This window comes from Oncorhynchus masou, chromosome 29 (assembly GCF_036934945.1).
Source record: "Oncorhynchus masou masou isolate Uvic2021 chromosome 29, UVic_Omas_1.1, whole genome shotgun sequence".
NCBI lineage: Eukaryota > Metazoa > Chordata > Actinopteri > Salmoniformes > Salmonidae > Oncorhynchus > Oncorhynchus masou.
The window spans coordinates 9,946,584-9,974,177 of NC_088240.1; the positions used below are offsets into that span (position 1 = coordinate 9,946,584).

The 27,594-nt window shown below is 46.0% G+C and overlaps 1 protein-coding gene across 2 annotated transcripts in view; it reads right to left on the reverse strand.

Moving 5' to 3' along the window:
* LOC135518967 (anion exchange protein 3-like) overlaps window positions 1–27,594 on the reverse strand; it is a 100,927-nt gene that overhangs the window by 26,280 nt on the left and 47,053 nt on the right. Inside the window, exons 4-6 of one of the 2 annotated variants that reach the window (XM_064943953.1) lie at window positions 23,510–23,763; window positions 22,559–22,758; window positions 20,559–20,743 (exon numbers count right to left, since the gene is read on the reverse strand). In XM_064943953.1, the coding sequence (XP_064800025.1) occupies window positions 20,559–20,743; window positions 22,559–22,758; window positions 23,510–23,763 (639 nt within the window). Of the gene's footprint in view, window positions 1–20,558; window positions 20,744–22,558; window positions 22,759–23,509; window positions 23,764–27,594 lie in introns of those variants that run through there. The other variant, XR_010452238.1, reaches the window with a different exon arrangement.

Here is a 27,594-nt window from a genome sequence, read left to right on the forward strand (position 1 = left end):
ACTACACTGGCTTCCTGTCAAAGCAAGGGCTGATTTCAAGGTTTTACTGCTAACCTACAAAGCATTACATGGGCTTGCTCCTACCTATCTCTCTGATTTGGTCCTGCCGTACATACCTACACGTACGCTACGGTCACAAGACGCAGGCCGCCTAATTGTCCCTAGAATTTCTAAGCAAACAGCTGGAGGCAGGGCTTTCTCCTATAGAGCTCCATTTTTATGGAACGGTCTGCCTACCCATGTCAGAGACGCAAACTCGGTCTCAACCTTTAAGTCTTTACTGACGACTCATCTCTTCAGTGGGTCATATGATTGAGTGTAGTCTGACCCAGGAGTGGGAAGGTGAACGGAAAGGCTCTGGAGCAACGGACCGCCCTTGCTGTCTCTGCCTGCCAGGTTCCCCTCTTTCCACTGGGATTCTCTGCCTCTAACCCTATTACAGGGGCTGAGTCACTGGCTTACTGGGGCTCTCTCATGCCGTCCCTGGAAGGGGTGTGTCACCTGAGTGGGTTGATTCACTGATGTGGTCATCCTGTCTGGGTTGGCGCCCCCCCTTGGGTTGTGCCATGGCGGAGAACTTTGTGATAAGTTGGTGGTTGAAGCTATCCCTCTAGTGGTGTGGGGGCTGTGCTTTGGCAAAGTGGGTGGGGTTATATCCTTCCTGTTTGTCCGGGGGTGTCCTCGGATGGTGCCACAGTGTCTCCTGACCCCTCCTGTCTCAGCCTCCAGTATTTATGCTGCAGTAGTTTGTGTTGTGGGGCTAGGGTCAGTTTGTTATATCTGGAGTACTTCTCCTGTCCAATTCGGTGTCCTGTGTGAATTTAAGTGTGCGTTCTCTAATTCTCTCCTTCTCTCTCTCTTTTTCTCTCTCAGAGGACCTGAGCCCTAGGACCATGCCCCAGGACTACCTGACATGATGACTCCTTGCTGTCCCCAGTCCACCTTGCCGTGCTGCCGCTCCAGTTTCAATTGTTATGCCTTATTATTATTCAACCATGCTGGTCATTTATGAACATTTGAACATCTTGGCCATGTTCTGTTATAATCTCCACCCGGCACAGCCAGAAGAGGACTGGCCACCCCACATAGCCTGGTTCTGTAACGGTTTTCATGCGGTGATGGAGAGTCGGACCAAAATGCAGCGTGTAGATTGCGATCCATGTTTAATGAACAAACGCAAACACGAATCAATACAAATACTACAAAACAAAGAACGTAACGAAAACCAAAACAGCCTATACTAGTGTAAACTAACACAGATACAGGAACAAGGACACTAAGGACAATCACCCACGAAACACACAAAGAATATGGCTGCCTAAATATGGTTCCCAATCAGAGACAACGATAATCACCTGACTCTGATTGAGAACCGCCTCAGCCATAGACTAACGCTAGACATCCCACAAAACCCCAAGACAAAAACACACCACAATAACCCATGTCACACCCTGGCCTGACCGAATAAATGAAGAATAAACATAATATATTTCCACCAGGGCGTGACAGGTTCCTCTCTAGGTTTCTTCCTAGGTTTTTGCCTTTCTAGGGAGTTTTTCCTAGCCACCGTGCTTCTACACCTGCATTGCTTGCTGTTTGGGGTTTTAGGCTGGGTTTCTGTACAGCACTTTGAGATATCAGCTGATGTACGAAGGGCTATATAAATAAATTTGATTTGAAATTTGATTTGATGTATGACACATTTTACATTTGTTTTAATTTGTCTGCACAACAGAACAGTCTCCATCTTCTTCTTTTTAGCACAATCATTGTGCCAAATGCGTTATACAACCTGTGTGCAGTAGGGCCAAAGACTGGCTGAGCACTTTATCTATGGCGGTGCTATGTCTTGTGACAATAAGAAAAATCTGATTTTAGAGGGCCTGGTGAGGCTATAGAGGGATGAACAAGGAAGAGGGCCTGGTGAGGCTATAGGGGGAGGAACGAGGAAGAGGGCCTGGTGAGGTTATAGGGGGAGGAACAAGGAAGAGGGCCTGGTGAGGCTATTAGGGGGAGGAACAAGGAAGAGGGCCTGGTGAGGCTATAGGGGGTGGAACGAGGGAGAGGGCCTGGTGAGGCTATAGGGGGTGGAACGAGGGAGAGGGCCTGGTGAGGCTATAGGGGGTGGAACGAGGAAGAGGGCCTGGTGAGGCTATAGGTGGTGGAACGAGGAAGAGGGCCTGGTGAGGCTATAGGCGGTGGAACGAGGGAGAGGGCCTGGTGAGGCTATAGGGCGTGGAACAAGGAAGAGGGCCTGGTGAGGTTATAGGGGGTGGAACAAGGAAGAGGGCCTGGTGAGGCTATAGGGGGTGGAACAAGGAAGAGGGCCTGGAGAGGCTATAGGGGGTGGAACAAGGAAGAGGGCCTGGTGAGGCTATAGGGGGTGGAACGAGGGAGAGGGCCTGGTGAGGCTATAGGGGGTGGAACGAGGGAGAGGGCCTGGTGAGGCTATAGGGGGAGGAATGAGGGAGAGGGCCTGGTGAGGCTATAGGCGGTTGAACAAGGAAGAGGGCCTGGTGAGGCTATAGGGGGTGGAACAAGGAAGAGGGCCTGGTGAGGCTATAGGGGGTGGAACAAGGAAGATGGCCTGGTGAGGCTATAGGGGGTGGAACAAGGAAGAGGGCCTGGTGAGGCTGTAGGGGGTGGAACGAGGGAGAGGGCCTGGTGAGGCTATAGGGGGTGGAACAAGGAAGAGGGCCTGGTGAGGCTGTAGGGGGTGGAACGAGGGAGAGGGCCTGGTGAGGCAATAGGGGGAGGAACGAGGGAGAGGGCGTGGTGAGGCTGTAGGGGGTGGAACGAGGGAGAGGGCCTGGTGAGGCTGTAGGGGGTGGCACGAGGGAGAGGGCCTGGTGAGGCTGTGGGGGTGGAACGAGGGAGAGGGCCTGGTGAGGCTATAGGGGGAGGAACAAGGAAGAGCTATTTTCCCCGTTTGGGGAGAAAAGGCTAGCCAGGTGTGTGTGTATTAATCCCCGTGTGTATTCAGATGCTCGACCGTGGGCTGTGTCATCTCCCTGGGGAATGGGGGTGGGAGCTCACTCACAGCTTTGTGTAGATGCTAGGTGCACTGCCAATCAGAGGGCTGGTTTTGCAGACAATCTGGGGAGAAGACCAGAACACCTCTCGGCCTCAGCTGCTTTGTGTTGTGTTCTAGACACACCCACCACAGAGAGGGCCAGAAACAATGTTCCCTTTCTCATCCTCCATCCCTCTGATCCAAAGATCATCCCTCCATCCTTCCATTCTTCTTTGTGTGGTTCTGTTCAGACAGTATATTCATAATAAAAAAGGTTCTATGCTGACAGGTCTGGGAGTGCTCCCAGGGAGAAGTCGGTGTTGACCTGGAAGAGACGCCCTTTGGCTGGACTCGCCCTGAGCTTTGCTAGCTAAGTACAAGTTCTTCTGCTGCTCGTAAAATGCATTCGCTTGAAAACAACACAACACACAGATGCCATTTCACAGTACATTTGTCTCACCAGTTAATCATAATAAGAAGCCATTGTTTTGTCTTCATAATGGGATAATATAATGTAGCTAATTCAGGGTGTCACCCCAAATGGGACTTGTACCCAGGGCCTGCGACTGTCAACCTAATACCTTATCCAAACCTCTCGACAAGGACACTATGTGTTGGGTTAAGGTCGCTACACTACCCACTTCCTTCAGGGGAGCTCCGTATAGCTTTTCAATCCAACAATTTAGCGGCGAACGCCAAGAAATCCTTGACGAGGCCTATAGCTGGTGGGATAATGTCGCTACAATATGCATGTCAATGTAAATTCAAGTCATCATCATAACTTCTCAATGTATCGCCCGTGTCCTTCAGTAGTCCCTATTGTCCTGTCTGTAGGCTCAATCTGGTCTCTGTGTCCTTCAGGAGTTTCTATTGTCCTGTCTGTAGGCTCAATCTGGTCTCTTCAGGAGTGTCCTGTCAGTCTGGTCTGTGTCCTTCAGTAGTCCCTCCTGTCTGTAGGCTCAATCTGGTCTCTGTGTCCTTCAGGAGTCCCTATTGTCCTGTCTGTAGGCTCAATCTGGTCTCTGTGTCCTTCAGTAGTCCCTATTGTCCTGTCTGTAGGCTCAATCTGGTCTCTGTGTCCTTCAGTAGTCCCTATTGTCCTGTCTGTAGGCTCCATCTGGTCTCTGTGTCCTTCAGGAGTTTCTATTGTCCTGTCTGTAGGCTCAATCTGGTCTCTGTGTCCTTCAGTAGTCCCTATTGTCCTGTCTGTAGGCTCAATCTGGTCTCTGTGTCCTTCAGGGTCCCTATTGTCCTGTCTAGGCTCAATCTGGTCTCTGTGTCCTGTAGTCCCTATTGTCCTGTCTGTAGGCTCAATCAATCTGGTCTCTGTGTCCTTCAGTAGTCCCTATTGTCCTGTCTGTAGGCTCAATCTGGTCTCTGTGTCCTTCAGTAGTCCCTATTGTCCTGTCTGTAGGCTCAATCTGGTCTCTGTGTCCTTCAGTAGTCCCTATTGTCCTGTCTGTAGGCTCAATCTGGTCTCTGTGTCCTTCAGTAGTCCCTATTGTCCTGTCTGTAGGCTCAATCTGGTCTCTGTGTCCTTCAGTAGTCCCTATTGTCCTGTCTGTAGGCTCAATCTCTGGTCTCTGTGTCCTTCAGTAGTCCCTATTGTCCTGTCTGTAGGCTCAATCTGGTCTCTGTGTCCTTCAGTAGTCCCTATTGTCCTGTCTGTAGGCTCAATCTGGTCTCTGTGTCCTTCAGTAGTCCCTATTGTCCTGTCTGTAGGCTCAATCTGGTCTCTGTGTCCTTCAGTAGTCCCTATTGTCCTGTCTGTAGGCTCAATCTGGTCTCTGTGTCCTGTAGTCCCTGTTGTCCTGTCTGTAGGCTCAATCTGGTCTCTGTGTCCTTCAGTAGTCCCTATTGTCCTGTCTGTAGGCTCAATCTGGTCTCTGTGTCCTTCAGTAGTCCCTATTGTCCTGTCTGTAGGCTCAATCTGGTCTCTGTGTCCTTCAGTAGTCCCTATTGTCCTGTCTGTAGGCTCAATCTGGTCTCTGTGTCCTTCAGTAGTCCCTATTGTCCTGTCTGTAGGCTCAATCTGGTCTCTGTGTCCTTCAGTAGTCCCTATTGTCCTGTCTGTAGGCTCAATCTGGTCTCTGTGTCCTTCAGTAGTCCCTATTGTCCTGTCTGTAGGCTCAATCTGGTCTCTGTGTCCTTCAGTAGTCCCTATTGTCCTGTCTGTAGGCTCAATCTGGTCTCTGTGTCCTTCAGTAGTCCCTATTGTCCTGTCTGTCTCAATCTGGTCTCTGTGTCCTTCAGTAGTCCCTATTGTCCTGTCTGCTCAATCTGGTCTCTGTGTCCTTCAGTAGTCCCTATTGTCCTGTCTGTAGGCTCAATCTGGTCTCTGTGTCCTTCAGTAGTCCCTATTGTCCTGTCTGTAGGCTCAATCTGGTCTCTGTGTCCTTCAGTAGTCCCTATTGTCCTGTCTGTAGGCTCAATCTGGTCTCTGTGTCCTTCAGTAGTCCCTATTGTCCTGTCTGTAGGCTCAATCTGGTCTCTGTGTCCTTCAGTAGTCCCTATTGTCCTGTCTGTAGGCTCAATCTGGTCTCTGTGTCCTTCAGTAGTCCCTATTGTCCTGTCTGTAGGCTCAATCTGGTCTCTGTGTCCTTCAGTAGTAGTCCTGGTCTCTGTGTCCTTCAGTCCTGTCCTGTCTGTAGGCTCAATCTGGTCTCTGTGTCCTTCAGTAGTCCCTATTGTCCTGTCTGTAGGCTCAATCTGGTCTCTGTGTCCTTCAGTAGTCCCTATTGTCCTGTCTGTAGGCTCAATCTGGTCTCTGTGTCCTTCAGTAGTCCCTATTGTCCTGTCTGTAGGCTCAATCTGGTCTCTGTGTCCTTCAGTAGTCCCTATTGTCCTGTCTGTAGGCTCAATCTGGTCTCTGTGTCCTTCAGTAGTCCCTATTGTCCTGTCTGTAGGCTCAATCTGGTCTCTGTGTCCTTCAGTAGTCCCTATTGTCCTGTCTGTAGGCTCAATCTGGTCTCTGTGTCCTTCAGTAGTCCCTATTGTCCTGTCTGTAGGCTCAATCTGGTCTCTGTGTCCTTCAGTAGTCCCTATTGTCCTGTCTGTAGGCTCAATCTGGTCTCTGTGTCCTTCAGTAGTCCCTATTGTCCTGTCTGTAGGCTCAATCTGGTCTCTGTGTCCTTCAGTAGTCCCTATTGTCCTGTCTGTAGGCTCAATCTGGTCTCTGTGTCCTTCAGTAGTCCCTATTGTCCTGTCTGTAGGCTCAATCTGGTCTCTGTGTCCTTCAGTAGTCCCTATTGTCCTGTCTGTAGGCTCAATCTGGTCTCTGTGTCCTTCAGTAGTCCCTATTGTCCTGTCTGTGTCAATCTGGTCTCTGTGTCCTTCAGTAGTCCCTATTGTCCTGTCTGTAGGCTCAATCTGGTCTCTGTGTCCTTCAGTCTCTGTGTCCTTCAGTAGTCCCTATCCTGTCTGTAGGCTCAATCTGGTCTCTGTCCTTCAGTAGTCCCTGTCCTGTCTGGCTCAATCTGGTCTCTGTGTCCTTCAGTAGTCCCTATTGTCCTGTCTGTAGGCTCAATCTGGTCTCTGTGTCCTTCAGTAGTCCCTATTGTCCTGTCTGTAGGCTCAATCTGGTCTCTGTGTCCTTCAGTAGTCCCTATTGTCCTGTCTGTAGGCTCAATCTGGTCTCTGTGTCCTTCAGTAGTCCCTATTGTCCTGTCTGTAGGCTCAATCTGGTCTCTGTGTCCTTCAGTAGTCCCTATTGTCCTGTCTGTAGGCTCAATCTGGTCTCTGTGTCCTTCAGTAGTCCCTATTGTCCTGTCTGTAGGCTCAATCTGGTCTCTGTGTCCTTCAGTAGTCCCTATTGTCCTGTCTGTAGGCTCAATCTGGTCTCTGTGTCCTTCAGTAGTCCCTATTGTCCTGTCTGTAGGCTCAATCTGGTCTCTGTGTCCTTCAGTAGTCCCTATTGTCCTGTCTGTAGGCTCAATCTGGTCTCTGTGTCCTTCAGTAGTCCCTATTGTCCTGTCTGTAGGCTCAATCTGGTCTCTGTGTCCTTCAGTAGTCCCTATTGTCCTGTCTGTAGGCTCAATCTGGTCTCTCTGTGTCCTCTGTGTCCTATCCTGTCTGTAGGCTCAATCTGGTCTCTGTGTCCTTCAGTAGTCCCTATTGTCCTGTCTGTAGGCTCAATCTGGTCTCTGTGTCCTTCAGTAGTCCCTATTGTCCTGTCTGTAGGCTCAATCTGGTCTCTGTGTCCTTCAGTAGTCCCTATTGTCCTGTCTGTAGGCTCAATCTGGTCTCTGTGTCCTTCAGTAGTCCCTATTGTCCTGTCTGTAGGCTCAATCTGGTCTCTGTGTCCTTCAGTAGTCCCTATTGTCCTGTCTGTAGGCTCAATCTGGTCTCTGTGTCCTTCAGTAGTCCCTATTGTCCTGTCTGTAGGCTCAATCTGGTCTCTGTGTCCTTCAGTAGTCCCTATTGTCCTGTCTGTAGGCTCAATCTGGTCTCTGTGTCCTTCAGTAGTCCCTATTGTCCTGTCTGTAGGCTCAATCTGGTCTCTGTGTCCTTCAGTAGTCCCTATTGTCCTGTCTGTAGGCTCAATCTGGTCTCTGTGTCCTTCAGTAGTCCCTATTGTCCTGTCTGTAGGCTCAATCTGGTCTCTGTGTCCTTCAGTAGTCCCTATTGTCCTGTCTGTAGGCTCAATCTGTCCTGTCTGTAGGCCTCAATCTGGTCTCTGTGTCCTTCAGTAGTCCCTATTGTCCTGTCTGTCTCCTTCAGTAGTCCCTACCGCTCTGTAATCTGGTCTCTGTGTCCTTCAGTAGTCCCTATTGTCCTGTCTGTAGGCTCAATCTGGTCTCTGTGTAGTCCCTACCGTCCTGTCTGTAGGCTCAATCTGGTCTCTGTCTCCTTCAGTAGTCCCTATTGTCCTGTCTGTAGGCTCAATCTGGTCTCTGTGTCCTTCAGTAGTCCCTATTGTCCTGTCTGTAGGCTCAATCTGGTCTCTGTGTCCTTCAGTAGTCCCTACCGTCCTGTCTGTAGGCTCAATCTGGTCTCTGTCTCCTTCAGTAGTCCCTATTGTCCTGTCTGTAGGCTCAATCTGGTCTCTGTGTCCTTCAGTAGTCCCTATTGTCCTGTCTGTAGGCTCAATCTGGTCTCTGTGTCCTTCAGTAGTCCCTATTGTCCTGTCTGTAGGCTCAATCTGGTCTCTGTGTCCTTCAGTAGTCCCTATTGTCCTGTCTGTAGGCTCAATCTGGTCTCTGTGTCCTTCAGTAGTCCCTATTGTCCTGTCTGTAGGCTCAATCTGGTCTCTGTGTCCTTCAGTAGTCCCTATTGTCCTGTCTGTAGGCTCAATCTGGTCTCTGTGTCCTTCAGTAGTCCCTATTGTCCTGTCTGTAGGCTCAATCTGGTCTCTGTGTCCTTCTAGTGTCCTGTCTGTAGGCTAATCTGGTCTCTGTGTCCTTCAGTATTGTCCTGTCTGTAGGCTCAATCTGGTCTCTGTGTCCTTCAGTAGTCCCTATTGTCCTGTCTGTAGGCTCAATCTGGTCTCTGTGTCCTTCAGTAGTCCCTATTGTCCTGTCTGTAGGCTCAATCTGGTCTCTGTGTCCTTCAGTAGTCCCTATTGTCCTGTCTGTATCAATCTGGTCTCTGTCCTTCAGTCTGTCCTGTCTGTAGGCTCAATCTGGTCTCTGTGTCCTTCAGTAGTCCCTATTGTCCTGTCTGTAGGCTCAATCTGGTCTCTGTCCCTATTGTCCTCCTTCATTGTAATCTGGTCTCTGTCTCCTTGTCCTGTCTGTCTGTAGGCTCAATCTGGTCTCTGTGTCCTTCAGTAGTCCCTATTGTCCTGTCTGTAGGCTCAATCTGGAAATTGGGAGAAAAAATAAAAAGAAACGTAGCTCAGTTTCCACCTCATTTTGTGGCAGTGGGCACATAGCCTGTCCTCTCTAGACCCAGGCATGCCTATAGCAGCCTTTCTCAATAGCAATACTATTCTGACCGAGTCTGTACATAGTCAAGGATTTAATTGGGGTGTTGAGTTTTATGTTCATTTTGATGGTATAGAAGGCCCATCTTGCTTTGTTTCTTAGATCGATCACGACCTTGAGAAAGTTACGTGTGGTTTCAATGTTTAGGCTGATGTAGGTGTAATTATTTGTGTGCTGTAGGGCAACGGTGTCCAGGTAGAATATGTTTTTGTTGTCTTGGCTACTGGAAATTTTTTGGAACAGCATTATTTTTGTGTTACTGAGATTCACTGTCATGGCTCAAGTCTGTGCAGAATATATGCAAAAGATCTAGATGCTGCTGTAGGCCCTCTTGTTTTGGAACAGTAGCAAGAGATAATCTGCAAACACTAGACACCCGGCCTTTCCAGTAGGGTGAGGCTGAGGGCTGCAGACTGTTCTAGTTAATTAGCCCTTGCCAATTCATTGATATACATGTTGAGGAGGGTGGGGCTCAAGCTGCATCCCTGTTTCATCTCATGGCCCTGAGGAAAGACATCTGTGTGTTTATTGCCAACTTTAACTGCACACTTGTTTTTTGAGTACATTGATTTTATAATGTCATATGCTCCCCCCCCCAACAACGCTTTCATGAATTTGTATAGCAGACCCTCAAGCTAAATTGTCCTGCCCCCCCCCCCTCTCTGTCCTGCGCCCCCCCCCCCTCTCTCTCTCTCTCTCAACCTTTCCTGTCCCCCTCCTCTCTCTGTCCTGTTTCCCCGCTCTCTCTCTCTCTCTCTCTCTCTCTCTCTCTCTCTCTCTCTCATTCTCGCTCTCTCTCTCTACCTTTCCTGTCCCCCTCTCTCTCTCTTTCTGTCTCTGTCTCTCTCGCTGAGGAGATCTTAAGGAGCTTGTCCTTCATGTCCATTCTATCCATCGTTGTACAGCAGCGCTACATCAGAGGAGTCTGGTGGGAGGAGCTATAGGAGGAAGGGCTCATTGTAATGCATGGATTGGAATTATTGGAACGGAGTCAAACATGTGGTTTCCATATGTTTGATGTGTTTGATACCTTTACATGAATTACATTCCAGCCATTACAATGAGCCGATCCTCGTATAGCTCCTACCAACAGCCTCCTCTTTGCTACAATGCCATCGTGACCAGCACCTAGCTATCCCTCACAGCACTACTGCAGAATACCAGTGTCCCAATCCAATGGTAGTCAGAAAAAGAGCCGTACAGGTTGTCAATGGGATATCTTTCCAGTCCGGTAAGTGGAGAGGCCCCCCAGGGCCAAACGATCAATAGGTTAGCAGGGAACGGCGAGAGGTAGAGAGGGTGCCAATTCACCCATGACCCAGGACTTGAGAGAGCTTTGATTTCCACACCACCATTGCCAGGCCAACCAAGCATTGGCATTAATTAGCTTGTGTTTGTTTCTACATACAAATCAATGAAAACAACTCTGAATTCTCCCCAATCAATTGCCAATGTCAGGGCTTTCCACCAAAAGGGCAGAGTGCTATTCCATCACGTCAGACTCACACTCGTTAGTACGGAAACAGCTTTGTAATATTACTGGAATGTTGGAATTGCTCTGAAGTCCATTAGTGAATGGGAATGATGACGCACGTCTGTAAACAGAGATACAGTGTTTATAGCCAAGGGAAACAATTAAGTGTACCAATAATACAGGGTTTCCCCAACGTGGTTCTTGGGATCCCAAGGGCTGCACATTTTGGCCGAGCACTACACAGTTGATTAAAAATAATCAACTAATCATCAAGCTTTGATCATTTTGAATCAGATGTGTAACCCTTGGTGTACAGAGGACAACTAAACGTGTAACCCTTGGTGTACAGAGGACAACTAAACGTGTAACCCTTGGTGGACAGAGGACAACTAAACGTGTAACCCTTGGTGGACAGAGGACAACTAAACGTGTAACCCTTGGTGGACAGAGGACAACTAAACGTGTAACCCTTGGTGGACAGAGGACAACTAAACGTGTAACCCTTGGTGGACAGAGGACAACTAAACGTGTAACCCTTGGTGGACAGAGGACAACTAAACGTGTAACCCTTGGTGGACAGAGGACAACTAAACGTGTAACCCTTGGTGTACAGAGGACAACTAAACGTGTAACCCTGGTACTTACTGATGGGTCCCAAGGGTTCTGGGTTCTCAGGGGATCCCAGCTGGTCATGGTCGGGCTCCAGGGGGACTGCGTCCTCAGGGGACCCCAGATGGTCATGGATGGATTCAAGCAGGTCATAATCGTCAAAATTCAACACAAACTCCTCAAAGTCCTCCAAGCCCTCCATGTTGAACTGAGAGGCGCGGTGCACAACCTCTGCTCCCTCGTTGTGCCGGTGGTTCATAGAGGGGCGCTGGTGTGGGGTGCCCAAGGTCCCTGGTGTGTGAATGTTGGTGGTCGTCTTGGTTTTTGGGTGTTTTTCCCCCACCACCACCACTTCTGGACGGGGGGCTGGTGGTCCCTGGTTCTCCTGCCCCATGGGGTCTGTCATCTCCTGGGTCTGTGACGGTGTCTGTGCTGCCTCTTCCCCACCCCACTCCGGGTGGGCGCCCTGCTCATCCAGGGTTCTGGCGCTCTCTCACCTGCAGCTCCTCACCGTTTGTTGGTGTTAGCTGCTAGCCAAGCCTGAGCCTCACGGAACCAGAGAGCGGTTCTGTGTTTTGATGGGGTTGATATTTGTCAGGAACAGAAGCTCTAGCACGAGCCAAGCTGAAGTAGTGGCTGCTGGTTACCAAAAGGCTATGTCCACTCTGCAGACTACTATAAATAGGTCCTATTATAAAGTATCTGCTGTCACTGGAAGTCCACTCTAGATAACGGTTTGGGATAAAAAAAAAAGCTGACAAAAAAAAGACTACTAAAAGCAGATATTTATCTTCTTAGCGTCCCAATCAAACTCAAAAGTGGAAGAGAAATGTCACACTGCTGCTGTCCTCTCAGTGGCGTAGACAGAGGTAGTAGTGGTTTCTCTAGTAGGTTTCGGCTGGGCACGATTCAGCAGCAGACTGGCTCAAGCTGCCATTCCAAAAATAAGTATTGATACAAACTGTAGCACTTGTTTTCAGACCTTCCTCTAATCTATTGGGCTAATTCACCAGTTTCCGTGGTGCCGGCAATCCATTGATCCTGGGATAGATGCTGGGATGAGGCGGGGCATGTGGGTGGGGTGACGCACCCCCGTTTTGGTTTCCATGGCACCCTGTCACAGCCAGGGCAGGCAGCAGGAGCACAGTCAAGGCTAAATCAGAGGCTCAAGAAAAAACATGGAAATGAAAGCTCTCTTCTTCTCTCAGAAAACATCCAAACAACTGAAAAATGCATTATACCCTACACAGACACAGAGACAGAAAAACAGTAGTCATACTGCCTCTGTACAGAATGGAACTCTGGTTAGGAGCAAGAGCCTGTCTCCAGCACTGTCTCCATGGAAACGCTGATTACTTCTAATGTCCTGTCATCCTTCGCCCACAATGGGTACCTGAGTTGAACACTGACCTTTCCTCAAACCTGTGTTTACAGTGTGTGTGTGTGTGTGTGTGTGTGTGTGTGTGTGTGTGTGTGTGTGTGTGTGTGTGTGCGTATGTGTATGTGTGTTTCACTTGCTTAGAGGCATTCTGAACATAAGCACAAGTTGGTTATGCTTCAAAGCAAGCCTGCTCCACAGCATTGTGTCAAGCATGGTCGCTGGTAGCCAACATCAGCCATTGGTAGCCCACATCAGCCATGTTACTCACAGTGAATGAACAAGTACACTCTCAGTGGGGCAATGGAACTCACAGTGCCTCGGGCAAGACAGGGCAAACCTCTGTCAACATTTGAAACGGTTGTCATGACTGCTGCAGTTCTAGATTATACTGGACGTTTTACTCTGACAAGACTCTGCTGAACAAGTCAAACAAGTCAATGGTCACGCGGAGAAGTTTAATTTGTTTGGAATAGTAATTAAGGAAAGTTATGTCCTGTTAAAAAAAAATCTATTCTATGGCTTACATAATGTCAGTTAACCATCACGAAACATCAAACCATCAAACAGTACCACATTAAACTAGCATCCTGCATGATAAATACACTTGTGTGTGCTGTGACTCAATTACAATATGTACTCATCGAAGTGGAAGAGGTGGAAAATAAATGAGCTAATGGATATATGCGGTATGGCCTGAAATCTTTCTGTCCGTCCCCTACATCTGATAGCTTGTCTGTTTCTGGTTCTATTTTAATCTAGTCTGAGCGGCCGGTCAATGATTCCCATGCTGGGTGGATAAAAGCAGGAAGAGCCTGGGGCAGGGTCGCTGTCAAGGAGAATCGACCACTGATCTCGTGTTAATTATTGCCGCAGGATCATGGGATAGACCAGAGAGTGCTGCCCATCTATTTGCCAAAATAGTCCATCCTCTCTCCCTCTCTTTCTCCCAATTAAATTACATTCAAAAGGTGTTGATGGCCTGGAGAATGCAATCAAATATATTCTCCCTCTTTCTCTTTCTTTCTCCCTTTCTCTCTCTCAATTCAATTTCAATTCAAAGGGCTTTACTGGCATGGGAACATTTACATTATCAGAGCAAGTGAAATAGATAATAAATAAAAGTGAAATAAACAATAAAAAATGTACAATAAACATGATACTGATTCAAGTATTTTCTCTCTCAGCTCTGCATCCCTCTCTCTCTCCCTCTCTGGTCTGTTTCTCTCTCTCACTCTGAACTGTATGTTTCTCTCTCTGATCTGTATGTTTCTCTCTCTCTCTCTTGTCTGTTTCTCTCTCTCTCTCTTGTCTGTCTCCATCTCCCTCTCTGGTCTGTTTCTCTCTGCGTCTCTCTCTCTCTCCCTCTCTGGTCTGTTTCTCGCTCTCTCTCTCTGCTCTGCATCACTCTCTCTCCCTCCCTCTCTGGTCTGTTTCTCTCTCTCTGATCTGTATGTCTCCCTCTCTGGTCTGTTTCTCTCTCTCTCTGCATCTCTCTCTCCCTCTCTGGTCTGTTTCTCTCTCTCTCTCTCTCTGATCTGCATCCCTCTCTCTCCAGCTCTGGTCTGTTTCTCTCTCTCTGATCTGTATGTCTCCCTCTCTTGTCTGTTTCTCTCTCTCTCTCTGCTCTGCATCCCTCTCTCTCTCTCCCTCTCTGGTCTGTTTCTCTCTCCCTCTGCTCTGCATCCCTCTCTTTCTCCCTCTCTGGTCTGTTCCTCTCTCTGATCTGTATGTCTCCCTCTCTCCCTCTCTGGTCTGTTTCTCTCTCTCTCTGGTCTGTTTCTCTCTCTCTCCTTCTCTCTGGTCTGTTTCTCTCTCTCTCTCTCTCTCTCTCTGGTCTGTTTCTCTCTCTCTGGTCTGTCTCTCTCTCTCTCTCTCTCTCTCTCTCTCTCTCTCTCTGGTCTGTTTCTCTCTCTCTCTCTGGTCTGTTTCTCTCTCTCTCTCTCTCTCTGGTCTGTTTCTCTCTCTCCCTCCCTCTCTGGTCTGTTTCTCTCTCTCCCTCCCTCTCTGGTCTGTTTCTCTCTCTCTCCTGTCTATCTATATTAAATTCAAATGTCTTTTTGGCATGGAAACGTACTGTATGTTTACATTGCCAAAGCAAGTGGAATAGACAAACAAAATGGAATTAAACAATCAGAAATTGAGCGTGTACATTACACTTACAAAATGTGTAAAATAGACATTTTTTACTAGGCAAGTCAGTTAAGAACAAATTCTTACTTTCAATGACGGCCAAGGAACAGCGGGTTAACTGCCTGTTCAGGGGCAGTACGACAGATTTTGTACCTTGTCAGCTCGGGGATTTGAACTTGCAACCTTTCGGTTACTAGTCCAATGCTCTTACCACTAGGCTACACTGCCGCCCCATAATTTCAAATGTTATATTATTGGATATGTACAGTGTTGTAACAATGCGCAAATAGTTGAAGTATGAAAGTGAAGATAAATAAACAGATAAATATTAAGTTGTATTTAAAAAATGGTGTTTGTGCTCCACTGGCAGCCTTTTCCTTTTGGCAACAGGTCACAAATATTTTTGCTATTGTGGCACACTTTAGTATTTCACCTAATATATATGGGAGCTTATCAAGAATGGATTTGTTTTCCAATTCTTTGTGTCTCTGTGTAATCTGAGGGAAATGTGTGTCTCTAATGTGGTCATACATTTGGCAGGTTAGAAAGTGCAGCTCGTTTTCCACCTCATTTTGTGGGCAGTGAGCACATAGGCTGTCTTCTCTTTGGGAGCCAGGTCTAACTATTGCAGCCTCTCGAATAGCAAGGCTATGCTCACTGAGTCTGTACATAGTTAAAGCTTTCCTTCATTTTGGGTCAGTCAAAGTGGTCAGGTATTCTGCCACTGGGTACTCTCTGTTAAGGGTCAAATATTCTAGTTTGAAAATGTTTTTGTTAATTCTTTCCAATGTGTCAAGTAATTATCTTTTTGTTTTCTCATGATTTGGTTGGGGCTAATTGTGGAATTCTGCATGCAGAGTCTCAATTTGGTGTTTGTCCCATTTTGTGAATTCTTGGTTGGTCAGCGGAATCCAGACCTCCCAACCATCAAGGGCAATGGGTTATATAACTGATTCAAGTATTTTTAGCCAAATCCTAATTGGTATGTTGAATTCTATGTTCCTTTTGATGGCGTAGAGAGCCCTTCTTTCCTTGTCTTTCAGATCATTCACAGCTTTGTGGAAGTTACCTGTGGCGCTGATGTTTAGGCCGAGGTATGTATAGTTTTTTGTGTGCTCTTCGACAATGGTGTCTAGATGGAATTTGTATTTGTGGTCCTGGCAACTGGATATTTTTTGGAACACCATTATTTTTGACTTACTGAGATTTAGTGTCAGGGCCCAGGTCACTCCACAGCCCTGTTTTAACTGCACACTTCTTGAGTCAAAAGCATTTTTTAAATCAACAAAGTATGAGAAGACTTTGCCTTTGTATTGGCTTGCTTGTTTGTCACTTCGGGTGTGCAGGGGGAATACGTGGTCTGTCGTACGGTAATTTGGTAAAAAGCCAATTTCACATTTGCTCAGTATATTGTTTTCACTGAGGAAATGTATGAGTCTGTTGTTAATGACAATGCAGAGGATTTTCCCAAGGTTTCTGTTGACGCATATCCCCCGGTAGTTATTAGAGTAACATTGGGGTGATCTGTCCTTGGTTCCAAATATTGGGGAAGATGCCAGAGCTGAGGATGATGTTACAGAGTTTAAGTATAGCCAATTGGAATTTGTAGTCTGTATATTTTATCATTTTATTGAGGATATCCAAACCTTTTTTTTTGGTTTGGAGGGTTGGTATTTTGTCATGTAGTTTATTCAATGTAGTTGGAGAATCCAGAGGGTTTTGGTAGTCTTTAATAGTTGATTCTAGATTTGTATTTGATCATGTATATGTTTTGGGGGTTTGTTCTTTGTTATAGGGACAAAAATATTGGAGAAGTGGTTTAATCTCCATTTTGGATAGAGAACTCTGTGTTGTTGTTAAGTTTGTTCAAATTTTCCCAGAAGTGGTTAGATTGTATAGAATCTTCAATTACTTTGAGATGATTTATTACGTTGTCTAAAAGGGATTGAATTTGTTGTTGCCTAATTGGCTTTTACACTATTTTCCATCCATCTACATTATGCAGTTCCTTTGGCTTTGATGCCTCATGATTGAGTATTGCTCTATTCAAGTAGACTGTGATTTTGCTGTGATCTAATAAGGGTGTCAGTGGGCTGACCATGAACAGTCTGAGAGACTCTGGGTTGAGGTCAGTGATAAAGTAGTATACAGTACTACTGCCAAGAGATGAGCTATACGTGTACCAACCGTAGGAGTCCCCTCGAAGCCTGCATTGACTATGTACATAGCCAGCGTGTGACAGTGCTGCAGGAGTTGTGAGCCGTTTGTGTCTAGGGGGGTGGGGGGGCATATGGGGGAGAGAATGCTGTCACCTCGAGGCAGGTGTTTGTCACCCTGTGTGTTCAGGGTGTCAGCTTCTTGTCCATTTCTGGTATTTAGGTCGCTGCAGACTAGTACATGTCCCTGGTCCTGGAAATTATTGATTTCCCCCTCCAGGATGGAGAAACTGTCTTCATTCAAATATGGGGATTCTAGTGGGGGGATGTAGGTAGTACACATGAGAACATTTCTCTGTTGAGATAATTTCCTTTTGAATTTCTAGCCAAAATGTAAAATGTTCCTGTTTTGATTAATTTAATAGAGTAGATAGAGTGTATAGGTCTGCTCTATATCAAATTAGCATACCCCCTGAGTCTCTTTCCTGTTTCACAGCTGGTAATTTGGTGGATGGGACTACCAGCTCTCTGTAACCTAGAGGGCAACCAGTGGGTCCATCTCCTCTATACCATGTTTCTTGTAGGATGACAAAGTCCAGGTTCCTGCCTCTCTCTTTCTCTCTCTGGTCTGTATCTCTTGCTCTATTTGTCTCTCTCTTTGGAAATTTCTCTCTCGATTGCTCTCGTGACAGGCCAGTTTCCTGCCGTGTGTTCCCCAGACCTACACAAACAGGTCCTAAACAAAACTCACCCCCAAACAATGACACTTGCACAGTCCGGCAAACAAGCACAAGCCCCCTGACATTCATCTGTGTAAAAACAACAAGCGTATCAGCTTCCTGATTTCCACACTCATATACTGTAGCATTCCCTTCCCAAGGGCCTAATATCATACATACCACCACTCCTACAGGCCAGTAGACAAGCATCCCACCTAAGGTCAGGGCATGACAGTACTCTATAGGGGAGTACTCTATAGGGGAGGGTCCGGGTGGACATCTAGCCTCAGTGGCTGCTCCGGTGCGGGACGTAGACTCCGCTCCGCTCGCGGATCCGCCGGCTTCGGAGGCTCCGGACCGTGGACCGTGGATCGTCGTCGAGGACTCCGGACCGTGGATCGTCGTCGAGGACTCCGGACCGTGTATTGTCGCCGGAGACACCGGACTGGGAACGGCTCCGGAGTGGGAAGGCTCCGGACTGGGAACCGTCACTGGAGGCTCCAGACCCTGGATCGTCTCTGGAGGCTCCGGGCCATGGATCATCACTGGAGGCTCCAGGTCATGGATCATCACTGGAGGTGCCGGACCTTGGATCGTCTCTGGAGGCGCCGGGCCATGGATCATCACTCGAGGCTTCGGGCCATGGATCATCACTGGAGGCTTCGGGCCATGGATCATTACTGGAGTTTCCAGACTGCAAAACGTTGCTGGAGGTTCCGGAATGTGAACCATCGCTGGAGGTTCCGGGCTGGGAACAGTCACTGGAGACCTGGTGCGTGGAGCTGGCACAGGACGTACTGGGCCGTGGAGGCGCATTGGAGGTCTGGAGCGTAGAGCTGGCACAACGCGTCCTGGACAATTGACCACCTTCGCACGGCAAGTTCCCCCCCAAAACATTTTTTGAGGCTGCCTCTCGTGCTTCCTTCGTGGCCGCGAACCCAGTGTGGTTGTTGTTGCTTCTTCGCTGCCTCCGCCTGCTTCCATGGCAGGCTTCTTTCTCCTGCCATAATCTCGTCCCACATCCAGGATGTCCTCCACTCCTGGCTTTCCTCCCAGGCCCAGGATCCCTGCTCCTACTGGGCACGCTGCTTGGTCCATGGGTGGTGGGATCTTCTGTCACGATCGTTGGAATAAATGGACCAAGGCGCAGCGTGTGTAGAGTTCCACATGTTTTAATAAATGAAACTCACCAAAAACAAACAGAACAAACGAAACGTGAAGTAAATGCAGTGTTCACACACACGACACAAGAACAAGATCCCACAACAAACAGGTGGGAAAAGGCTGCCTAAATATTATCCCCAATCAGAGACAACGATAGACAGCTGCCTCTGATTGGGAACCATACCAGGCCAACATAGAAATAACAAAACTAGAATGCCCACCCTAGTCACACCCCGACCTAACCCAAAATAGAGAATAAAGGATCTCTAAGGTCAGAGCGTGACACACACATTCTTGAAAAAAAATGTACCCCCCTTTTCTGCCCAATTTTGTGATATCCAAATACGATCTTGTCTCATCTCTGCAACTCCCCAAAGGGCTCGGGAAAGGTGAAGGTCGGTCATGCGTCCCCCGAAACTTGACCCGCCATAACCACGCTTTTTAAACACTCGCCCGCTTAACCCAGAAGTCAGCCGCACCAATGTGTCGGAGGAAAAACCGTTCGACTGACGACCGCAGTCAGCCAACCCGCCACAAGGAGTCGCCAGAGCGCTACAAGACGACACTGGGCCAATTGTGTGCTGCCCTGTGGGACTCCCGGTCACGGCCAGTTGCGGCACAGCCTGGGATCGAACCCAGGTCTGTAGTGAGGCCTCTGTCTTAGACCGCTGCGTCACTCGGGAGGCCACATGCACCCGCAATGTCATTCACACATAGCAAATGTTCTCAACATTCACACATTCCTTTCGCTGTCTTATTTCTGTCCCTTTTGATTCACATATCCACCCTATCAAATCCCAGTATGCACATATCCACCCAATCAAATCACCGTATTCACATATCCACCCTATCAAATCCCAGTATACACATATCCACCCTATCAAATCCCAGTATTCACATATCCACCCTATCAAATCCCAGTTTTCACATATCCACCCTATCAAATTCCAGTATACACATATCCACCCAATCAAATCCCAGTATTCACATATCCACCCAATCAAATCCCAGTGTTCACATATCCACCCTATCAAATCCCAGTATACACATATCCACCCTATCAAATCCCTGTATACACATATCCACCCTATCAAATCACAGTATTCACATATCCACCCTATCAAATCACAGTATCACATATCCACCCTATCAAATCCCAGTATACACATATCCACCCTATCAAATCACAGTATCCAACCTATCAAATCCCAGTATATCCTAGTACTAAAACATAGCAACAGCATGTATTACACTCTCACATAAGGACATGTACATAGGACAGATGTCCTATATTGTTACGTCAATAGAGGGTGCCCTAAACTAGCAGATTTTCCCTCCACTTGCTACGTTCAGGAATATGAACTATGGTAATACAGTAGAGTATCATTCAACATATTGCCACACGGGCATTATTGCAGTACATCAATCCTGGGGTGTAAGTGATTTATATTTGATATTTTATCCCAGTACTCACACCTGCTTCAAACTGTCACCCTCAAACTGTCCAACAGCAGAACAGCTGGCAAGGCAACTGGAGCATTGCATCCAATTGGAGCAACCTGACTTTGACTGGGTCTGTCCATCAAGAGGCACCAAATGAGGAACCCGAGAGTTTGGTTAAAATATATTTACTACGTTACTAAGTCTCAAGGTATGCATTTATTTAAACCTGCACCCAATGTCACTTAGTATTAAATTACACTACCTTTACCCTCTACTTTAATTAGAAATGGTATGCCCTTGTTCAGGAAAAAGGGGTACACCAGTCAGGGGTGGTCAACCCTCCTCCAGCAGCTGGGTATGCAGGCTTTTGCTCCAGCCCTACATAAACACACCCGATTCAACTAAAGTCCCGATAAGCAGCTGATTAGTAGAATCAGGTGTGGTACATTAGGGCCGCAGGAGGGTTGCTCAACAGCAGGAGGGTGGGCTAGAGGGGTTGATTTGGGAAAGGTCCGTTCTCTCTGGTGTGTATGTGTGTGTCTTACTCTTCATGTCGTCCAGGTCGGCGCTAGCCAACATCTGAGCCTCAGCCTCGTCGGTGGGCACCTTCCGGTACACGGCTGTTTCCACGGCCGTCATGCTGCCGATACAGACGCGCTCCCGCATGTCGTAACTGGTCCACGGTGCAGGGTGGAGAGGATTCCTCCTGAACCAGCCACGGGTGTTCATGCTAGGGGGGTCCGCAGAGGTGAGGCACCAGGGGAGGGGAACACAGGGGAGAATCACGGAGAATGCAGAGGGAATACTTGAGTACGTGTGAAAACCCATCATAGAGGTCATATTGTATTTGATTCTTTAAAATGTTTGCTTTTGAAGTATGTCAGGTAACTAACTATCTGTTATCTATTGTGTCAACTATCAACTACCAGTTTCATCTCAATCTCTTCATTCAAAGACTCAATCATGGACACGCTTACTGACAGTTGTGGCTGCTTTGTGTGATGTATTGTTGTCTCTACCTTCTTGCTCTTTTTGCTGTTGTCTGTGCCCAATAATGTTTGTACCCTGTTTTGTGCTGATACCATGTTGTGTTGCTACCATGCTGTGTTGTCATGTTGTGTGGCTGCCATGCTATGTAGTTGTCTTAGGTCTCTCTTTATGTAGTGTTGAGGTGTCTCTCTTGTCATGATGTGTGTTTTGTCCTATATTTATATTTCATTTATTTTTCTTTTTAATCCCAGCCTCCATCCCCACAGGAGGCCTTTTGCCAGGCATTCATTATAAATAAGAATTTGTTCTTTACTGACTTGCCTATTTTAATAAAGGTTAAATAAAATAAATAAATACAAATCATGAAGGACCATCAACCATAAACCAGTTCAGAATTAGATTTTTTTTTCTCCCAAAGTGTTAGAACTCCAGAATCGACTAAATCCTTCTTCAAAATTAACATGGTATCAAACGTCAACCCAGTCTATACGAACAAACATCTTGACTGGCACACACAAACACAGTATGAATAATCTTGGAGGGGTCAGATTGTTGGGTGTAGTGTGGTCCATCATGCAACAGAGGGCACCAGAACACAGCACAGCACTGCAACACTGGCTTCCTTACTCGGTGAATCGTTGGCTGCTTTAACTCAGGCAACAATAATTACATGACATTGTGACTACGTTCCTTTTTTGCTGCTGCAATAATAATAAATCAGTGGGATTAACCGCACTGCAGAGAGGGAAACAAGTACCTGGGTTGTATTCATTAGGCTACAAGCAGAAGAAAACAGAATGAAACAGGGAGGGACTACCTGGAGTTGTCCAATAAGAAATGTCCAATTTCTGTTTCCGTTGCAAGGTATTTTTCTATGTTGAGCCCTAATGAATATGACCCTCGACTCCACACAGTCTCTGACGTACCAGGATGAATGCATATATTATTCAATCCATTACCAAATAATTCATATTCTCATAGCTCTGTGTTGATGAGTCAGATAGGTTTGCTCATAAAGATCCTATCTAGGACACGAGAAATGATGGTGACAGGCACAAAGTTTCCTTTTCAGCCATATAAATGTATTGATTGTTTTTAGATGTTCACTTAAAAACAGATAAATCTACCAGAAGAATCGGGAGAAATGAGCACTGAATTTTTGAAGTTTTTTTAATGAAGAGCATTGTAGAAAGAGCTGGGCTTGTTTGATGAGCCCTTTAAATATCTTCAAATATTGAGAACCGACCACTGACATACAAAATAAATATTGTAGCACGGTACTATTTTTAGTGCACTCTAGTTCTGTGGTTTCGTAGTTCACAATTCATGAAGCATATCATCCTTCTAGTTACATCCCAGTATCACCTTGTGTCTTACGGCAAGCTTTGCTAATAAAATAAGTGACGGTTGCTGGTTGCTGCATATTGAAGTGATCCATACAAATGGCTGATTTGAAAAAACATTGTTTCACCACACAGCCAAGTTCCTGTGCCTAATCTCCTGCTAGCTACCGTGACATTGCTTTATGCATCCAAACATCTGATTCTGGGCACACCTGTTGGTGGGCTCTTCATCACCCTCCTCATCCTCTGGTTGCTCCCGAATGTCCTGTTGCGCCTCTTCCAACTCCCCCTCCACCACCTCTGCCGTGGCCAGTGTGTCCTTCTCCGGCGCCGGATGTTGTTGTTCGCTCTCCATGTGGAAGGAAGTTAGTGGGACAGGCGGCGCAAAATTCTCCTCACTCCCCCGGCTAAACTAAGAGGAGAGGGAGTTGGTTACATTGGTCTTAGCATCTCTCCCATAGAGTGGCGCACAATTGGCCCAGCGTTGTCCGGGATAGGGTTTGGCGGGCTAGCCGTCATTGTACTTGCTCTTAACTGACTTGCCTACTTAAATGAAGGTTAAATAAAAAAATAGATGTACAGTGTTTTCAACAATGTGCAAATAGTTGTTGTACGAATAGTATGGGAAGATAAGCAAACTCTCTCTGTCTCCATAGCACCTGTTAGTACAAATCTAACAGATCTTCATCTTTCTTTTTTTTACATTTATTTAACTAGGCAAGTCAGTTAAGAACAAATTCTAATTTTCAATGACTGCCTAGGAACACTGGGTTAACTGCCTGTTCAGGGGCAGAACGACAGATCTGTACCTTGTCAGCTCGGGGGTTTTGAACTTGTAACCTTCTGGTTACTAGTCCAACGCTCTAACCACTAGGCTACGCTGCCCGATCAGCTACTGCCTGCTCTTTGTCAAAGGTCTCAAATTACACAGGAGACCAGAATTCTCTGCCTCCTTCACACAAAACATGTCATGTGTGACAGACATTTCTCTCTGGAGTGTCTTTGAAATGAATACACTGAATGAATATATAACAAATGAATAAACTAAACTTCTACTTGCAACATTCCAAACATTGGATTCTATAAACAATAAATGATCAATAACAAAAAGAGGTATTCTGATAAGCTGTCAGACATGATCACACATTTCTCTGTTATGTTACCTGCTGTTGGTCGTCGGGCTGCTCGATGGGCGTGGCTGCCAGGTCCCTCCCCTCTGTCTCAGACTCCGCATCCTCGTCTACCTCATGGATGGTGGGTGTGACCTCCGAGGGCGCCATGGAGGTCTTTTTGTTCTTGCGTTTCTTCTTGCGCCGGCGTTTGCGGTCCATGCTGAGCACACGCTTGCGTAGGCGCTGGGGTGGGGGTAGATGGGTGGACAGCGGGTGGTGGGTGTGGTGAAAGGTGTGCCGGTGATCTGTGAAAGGAATGGTAGGCGTTTAAGTGAAAATACCGTCCTCGCCTGCCGGCATAATGAATGCAAGACTTGTCATAAGCAGTTTACAACCCTTCTATAACGTTTTTGAACTATCTGACAGTAAAAGAAAACTCCTACAGATCCTGACAAAATACTAGACATTTTAAAGCAATTGAATTGTTGATGAACAGACAGAAATGCCCCTGATATTACAAAGGCTCATATGCTTATAACAAGTTATGAATAATTATACTGGCAGGCTTAAATTAAAGGCCCAGTGTCAGTCAAAAACGTGATTTCCCTGTATTTTATAAACAATAAACAAAAATATCAATGCAACATGTAAAGTGTAGGTTTTATGAGCTGAAATAAAAGATCCCAAGATTTTACATACTCACAAAGAGTTTCTCTAACATTTTGAGCACAAATTTGTTGACATCCCTGTTAGTGAGCATTTCTCCTTTGCCAAGATAATCCATCCACCTGACAGGTGTGTCAAAAACGCCTCCAACGTCATGTTAACCTCTAGCATTCGGAAATTTGGATGAAAAGCATGCCCAAATTAAAAGGCCTACTACTCGGGCCCAGAAGATATGATATGCATATAACTGGTAGATTTGGATAGGAAACACCCTAAAGTTTCCAAACCTGTTAAAATCGTGTCTGTGAGTATAACAGAACTGATTTGGCATCGAAAACCTGAGAAAAATCCATTCAGGAAGTATTTTTTTGTTTGATGTTTTCTATTCAATGCCATTACAGTATCCATTGACTTAGGACTCAATTGGCAGTTCCTATGCCTTCCACTAGATGTCAACAGTCTTTAGAAATTGTTTCAGGCTTGTATTCTTATAAATGAGAGAGTAAGACCAGTCTGCATGAGTAGACCCTGCCGTGTCGCAGAGCTTTTTAATGCGCAATCCCGAGAGAGTGCCTTTCTGGTTTACCTTTTATATTGACCATGTTATTGTCCGGTTGAAATATTATCTATCATTTAGGCTAAAAACAACCTGAAGATTGAATATAACTTGTTATGGCTGCAATCCCAATACCGGGATCGATATGACAACTACCAGTGAAAATAGAGGGCGCCAAATTCAAAATACAGAAATCTCATAATTCCATTCAAACACATTAAAACATACATGTGTCTTATATCATTTCAAAGCTATTCTCGTTAATCCCACCAAAGTGTTGGATTTCAAATAGGCTTTTCAGCGAAAGCACTACAAACGATTATGTTAGGTCTCCACCAAACCACAATAAGCACAGCCATTTTCCAGCAAAATATAGCATTCACAAAAAGCATAAAGACAAAATTAATCACTAACCTTGAATTATCTTCATCAGATGACACTCATAGGACTTCATGTTACACAACACATGCATGTTTTGTTTGATAAAGTTCATATTTACATTTAAAAAAAATCGGAGTTTACATTGGCGCGTTAGATTCACTAGTTCCAAAAACATCCAGTGATTTTGCATAGCCACATCGTTTCAACAGAAATACTCATCATAAATGTAGATAATAATACAAGTTATACACATAGAATTATAGATATACCTCTCCTTAATGCAACCGCTGTGTCAGATTTCAAAAAAGGTTTACGAAAAAAGCAACCCATGCAATAATCTGAGACGGCGCTCAGAACAGTAGCAAAATTAGCCTCCATGTTGGATACATGATAAATGTTTCCTTACCTTTGATGAACTTCATCAAAATGCAGTCCTAGAAATCCCAGGTCCACAATAAATGCTTGATTTGTTCGAAAATGTCCGTTATTTATGTCCAATTAGCTACTTTGGTTAGCGCGTTTGGTAAACATTTCCAAAGTCACAAAGCGCGTGACAAAATGTCCGAACGTCCGTACCAGTCAGTAGAAACATGTCAAACAATGTACTGAATCAATCTTTAGAATGTTGTTTACATATATCTTGAATAACGTTCCAACCGGAGAATTAGAATGACTTCAGATGAGGGGTGGAACGCAAGTCCTTCCCCTGTGAATGCGCCTGGTGAAAGCATGGTCCACTCATGGCTGTGGTGACTATTTCCTGTGTCAATCGACCCCCCTTCACATTATAGTCATCAGACAAAGTTCTATTGACATCTAATGGAAGGCGTAGGAAGTGAAAACTCATCCATATCTCGCTGTAATTTCAATGAAACCTTGGTTGAAAATCTGCCACCTCCAGAAAAAAACAGGAACTGGAATTTCTCGGGTTTTTGCAGGCTATATGAGTTCTGTTATACTCACAGACATAATTCAAACAGTTTTAGAAACTTCAGAATGTTTTCTATCCAATACTAATAATAATATGCAAATATTAGCAACTATGACTGAGGAGCAGGCCATTTGATATGGGCACCTGTCATCCAAGCTACTCAATACTGCCCCTGCAGCCATAAGAAGATAAACATCGTTTGACATGTTTCTATGAACTTTACAGATACCATTTGGATTTTTTTGTCTGCTGGTTTTGACTGCGTTTGAGCCTGTGGATTACTGAAGAAAACGCGCAAACAAAATGGAGGTTTTTGGATATAAAGAGAACAAAAGTAACATTTATTGAGTAAATGAATGTCTTCTGATTGCCACCATATGAAGATCAAAGGTAAGGGATTAATTCTATCTCTATTTCTAAGTTTTGTAACGCTTCTGCTTGGCTGGTTACTGTTTGTAATAGGCTAGGTATGTTTTCGCCGAAAATAATTTTATAAATATGACACTGTGGTTGGATTAACAAGAAGTTAATCTTTAAACCTATGTAAAATATGTTTTGTTTTCTGAATTTTTATAATGAGCATTTCTGTATTTGAATTTGGAGCTCTGCAATCTCACTGGATGTTGGCCAGATGGGACGCTAGCGTCCCATATACCCTAGAGAGAATTTAGCAGTACATCCAACCGGCCTCAGAACCGCAGATCATGTGTATGGCATCGTGTTGGCGAGCGGTTTGCTGATGTCAACGATGTGAACAGAGTGCCCCATGGTGGAGGTCGAGTTATGTTATAGGCAGGCATAAGCTACGGACAATGAACACAATTGTATTGTATCAAAGGCAATTTGAATGCACATAGATACCATGACGAGATCCTGAGGCCCGTTGTCATGACATTCATCTGCCACCATCACCTCATGTTTCAGCATGATAACTCACGGCCCCATGTCGCAACAGCCTGATCAACTCTATGCAAAGGAGATGTGTCACACCAGGTACTGACTGGTCTTCTTATCCACACCCCTGTAACGTGTAAGCTGGGAGTCAGGAAGCAAGTACAGGGAGTGTATTTAAGAAATAAATGAACATAGGCCAAAACATGAAACATGAGTAGCATACAGACATGGAACACAAAACAGAGTCAATAAGGTCAAAGGGAAAGAGCCAAGGGGAGGGACAGTTATAGGGAAGGAATCAGGAATGTACAGGTGAGTCTGATGAGGAGTGGTGCGCGTAACGATGGTGACAGGTGCGCGTAACGATGGTGACAGGTGTGCGTTAAAGTAAGCAGACTGGCGACCTCGAGAGCCCAGAAAGGGATTATGTGACAGCCCCTACCTTTTTTAAGGGTTCTATGACCAACAGATGCATATCTGTATTCCCAGTCATGTGAAATCCGTAGATTAGGGCTGTTGGATTCCAGTTTGAAATATACAAATTCATGTTACCATACTAGAACTTATTGATTACTTTACATGTCCAAGGAATGTATGTGTTGGAGTCAGTGGAGTGTGGATAATAACTAGGTCTATGGAAAGTTACTGAGTGAGAAAGGGGGAGGTAGAAAGTTTACATTCTGTTAAAAAATGTTACCGATAAATCTC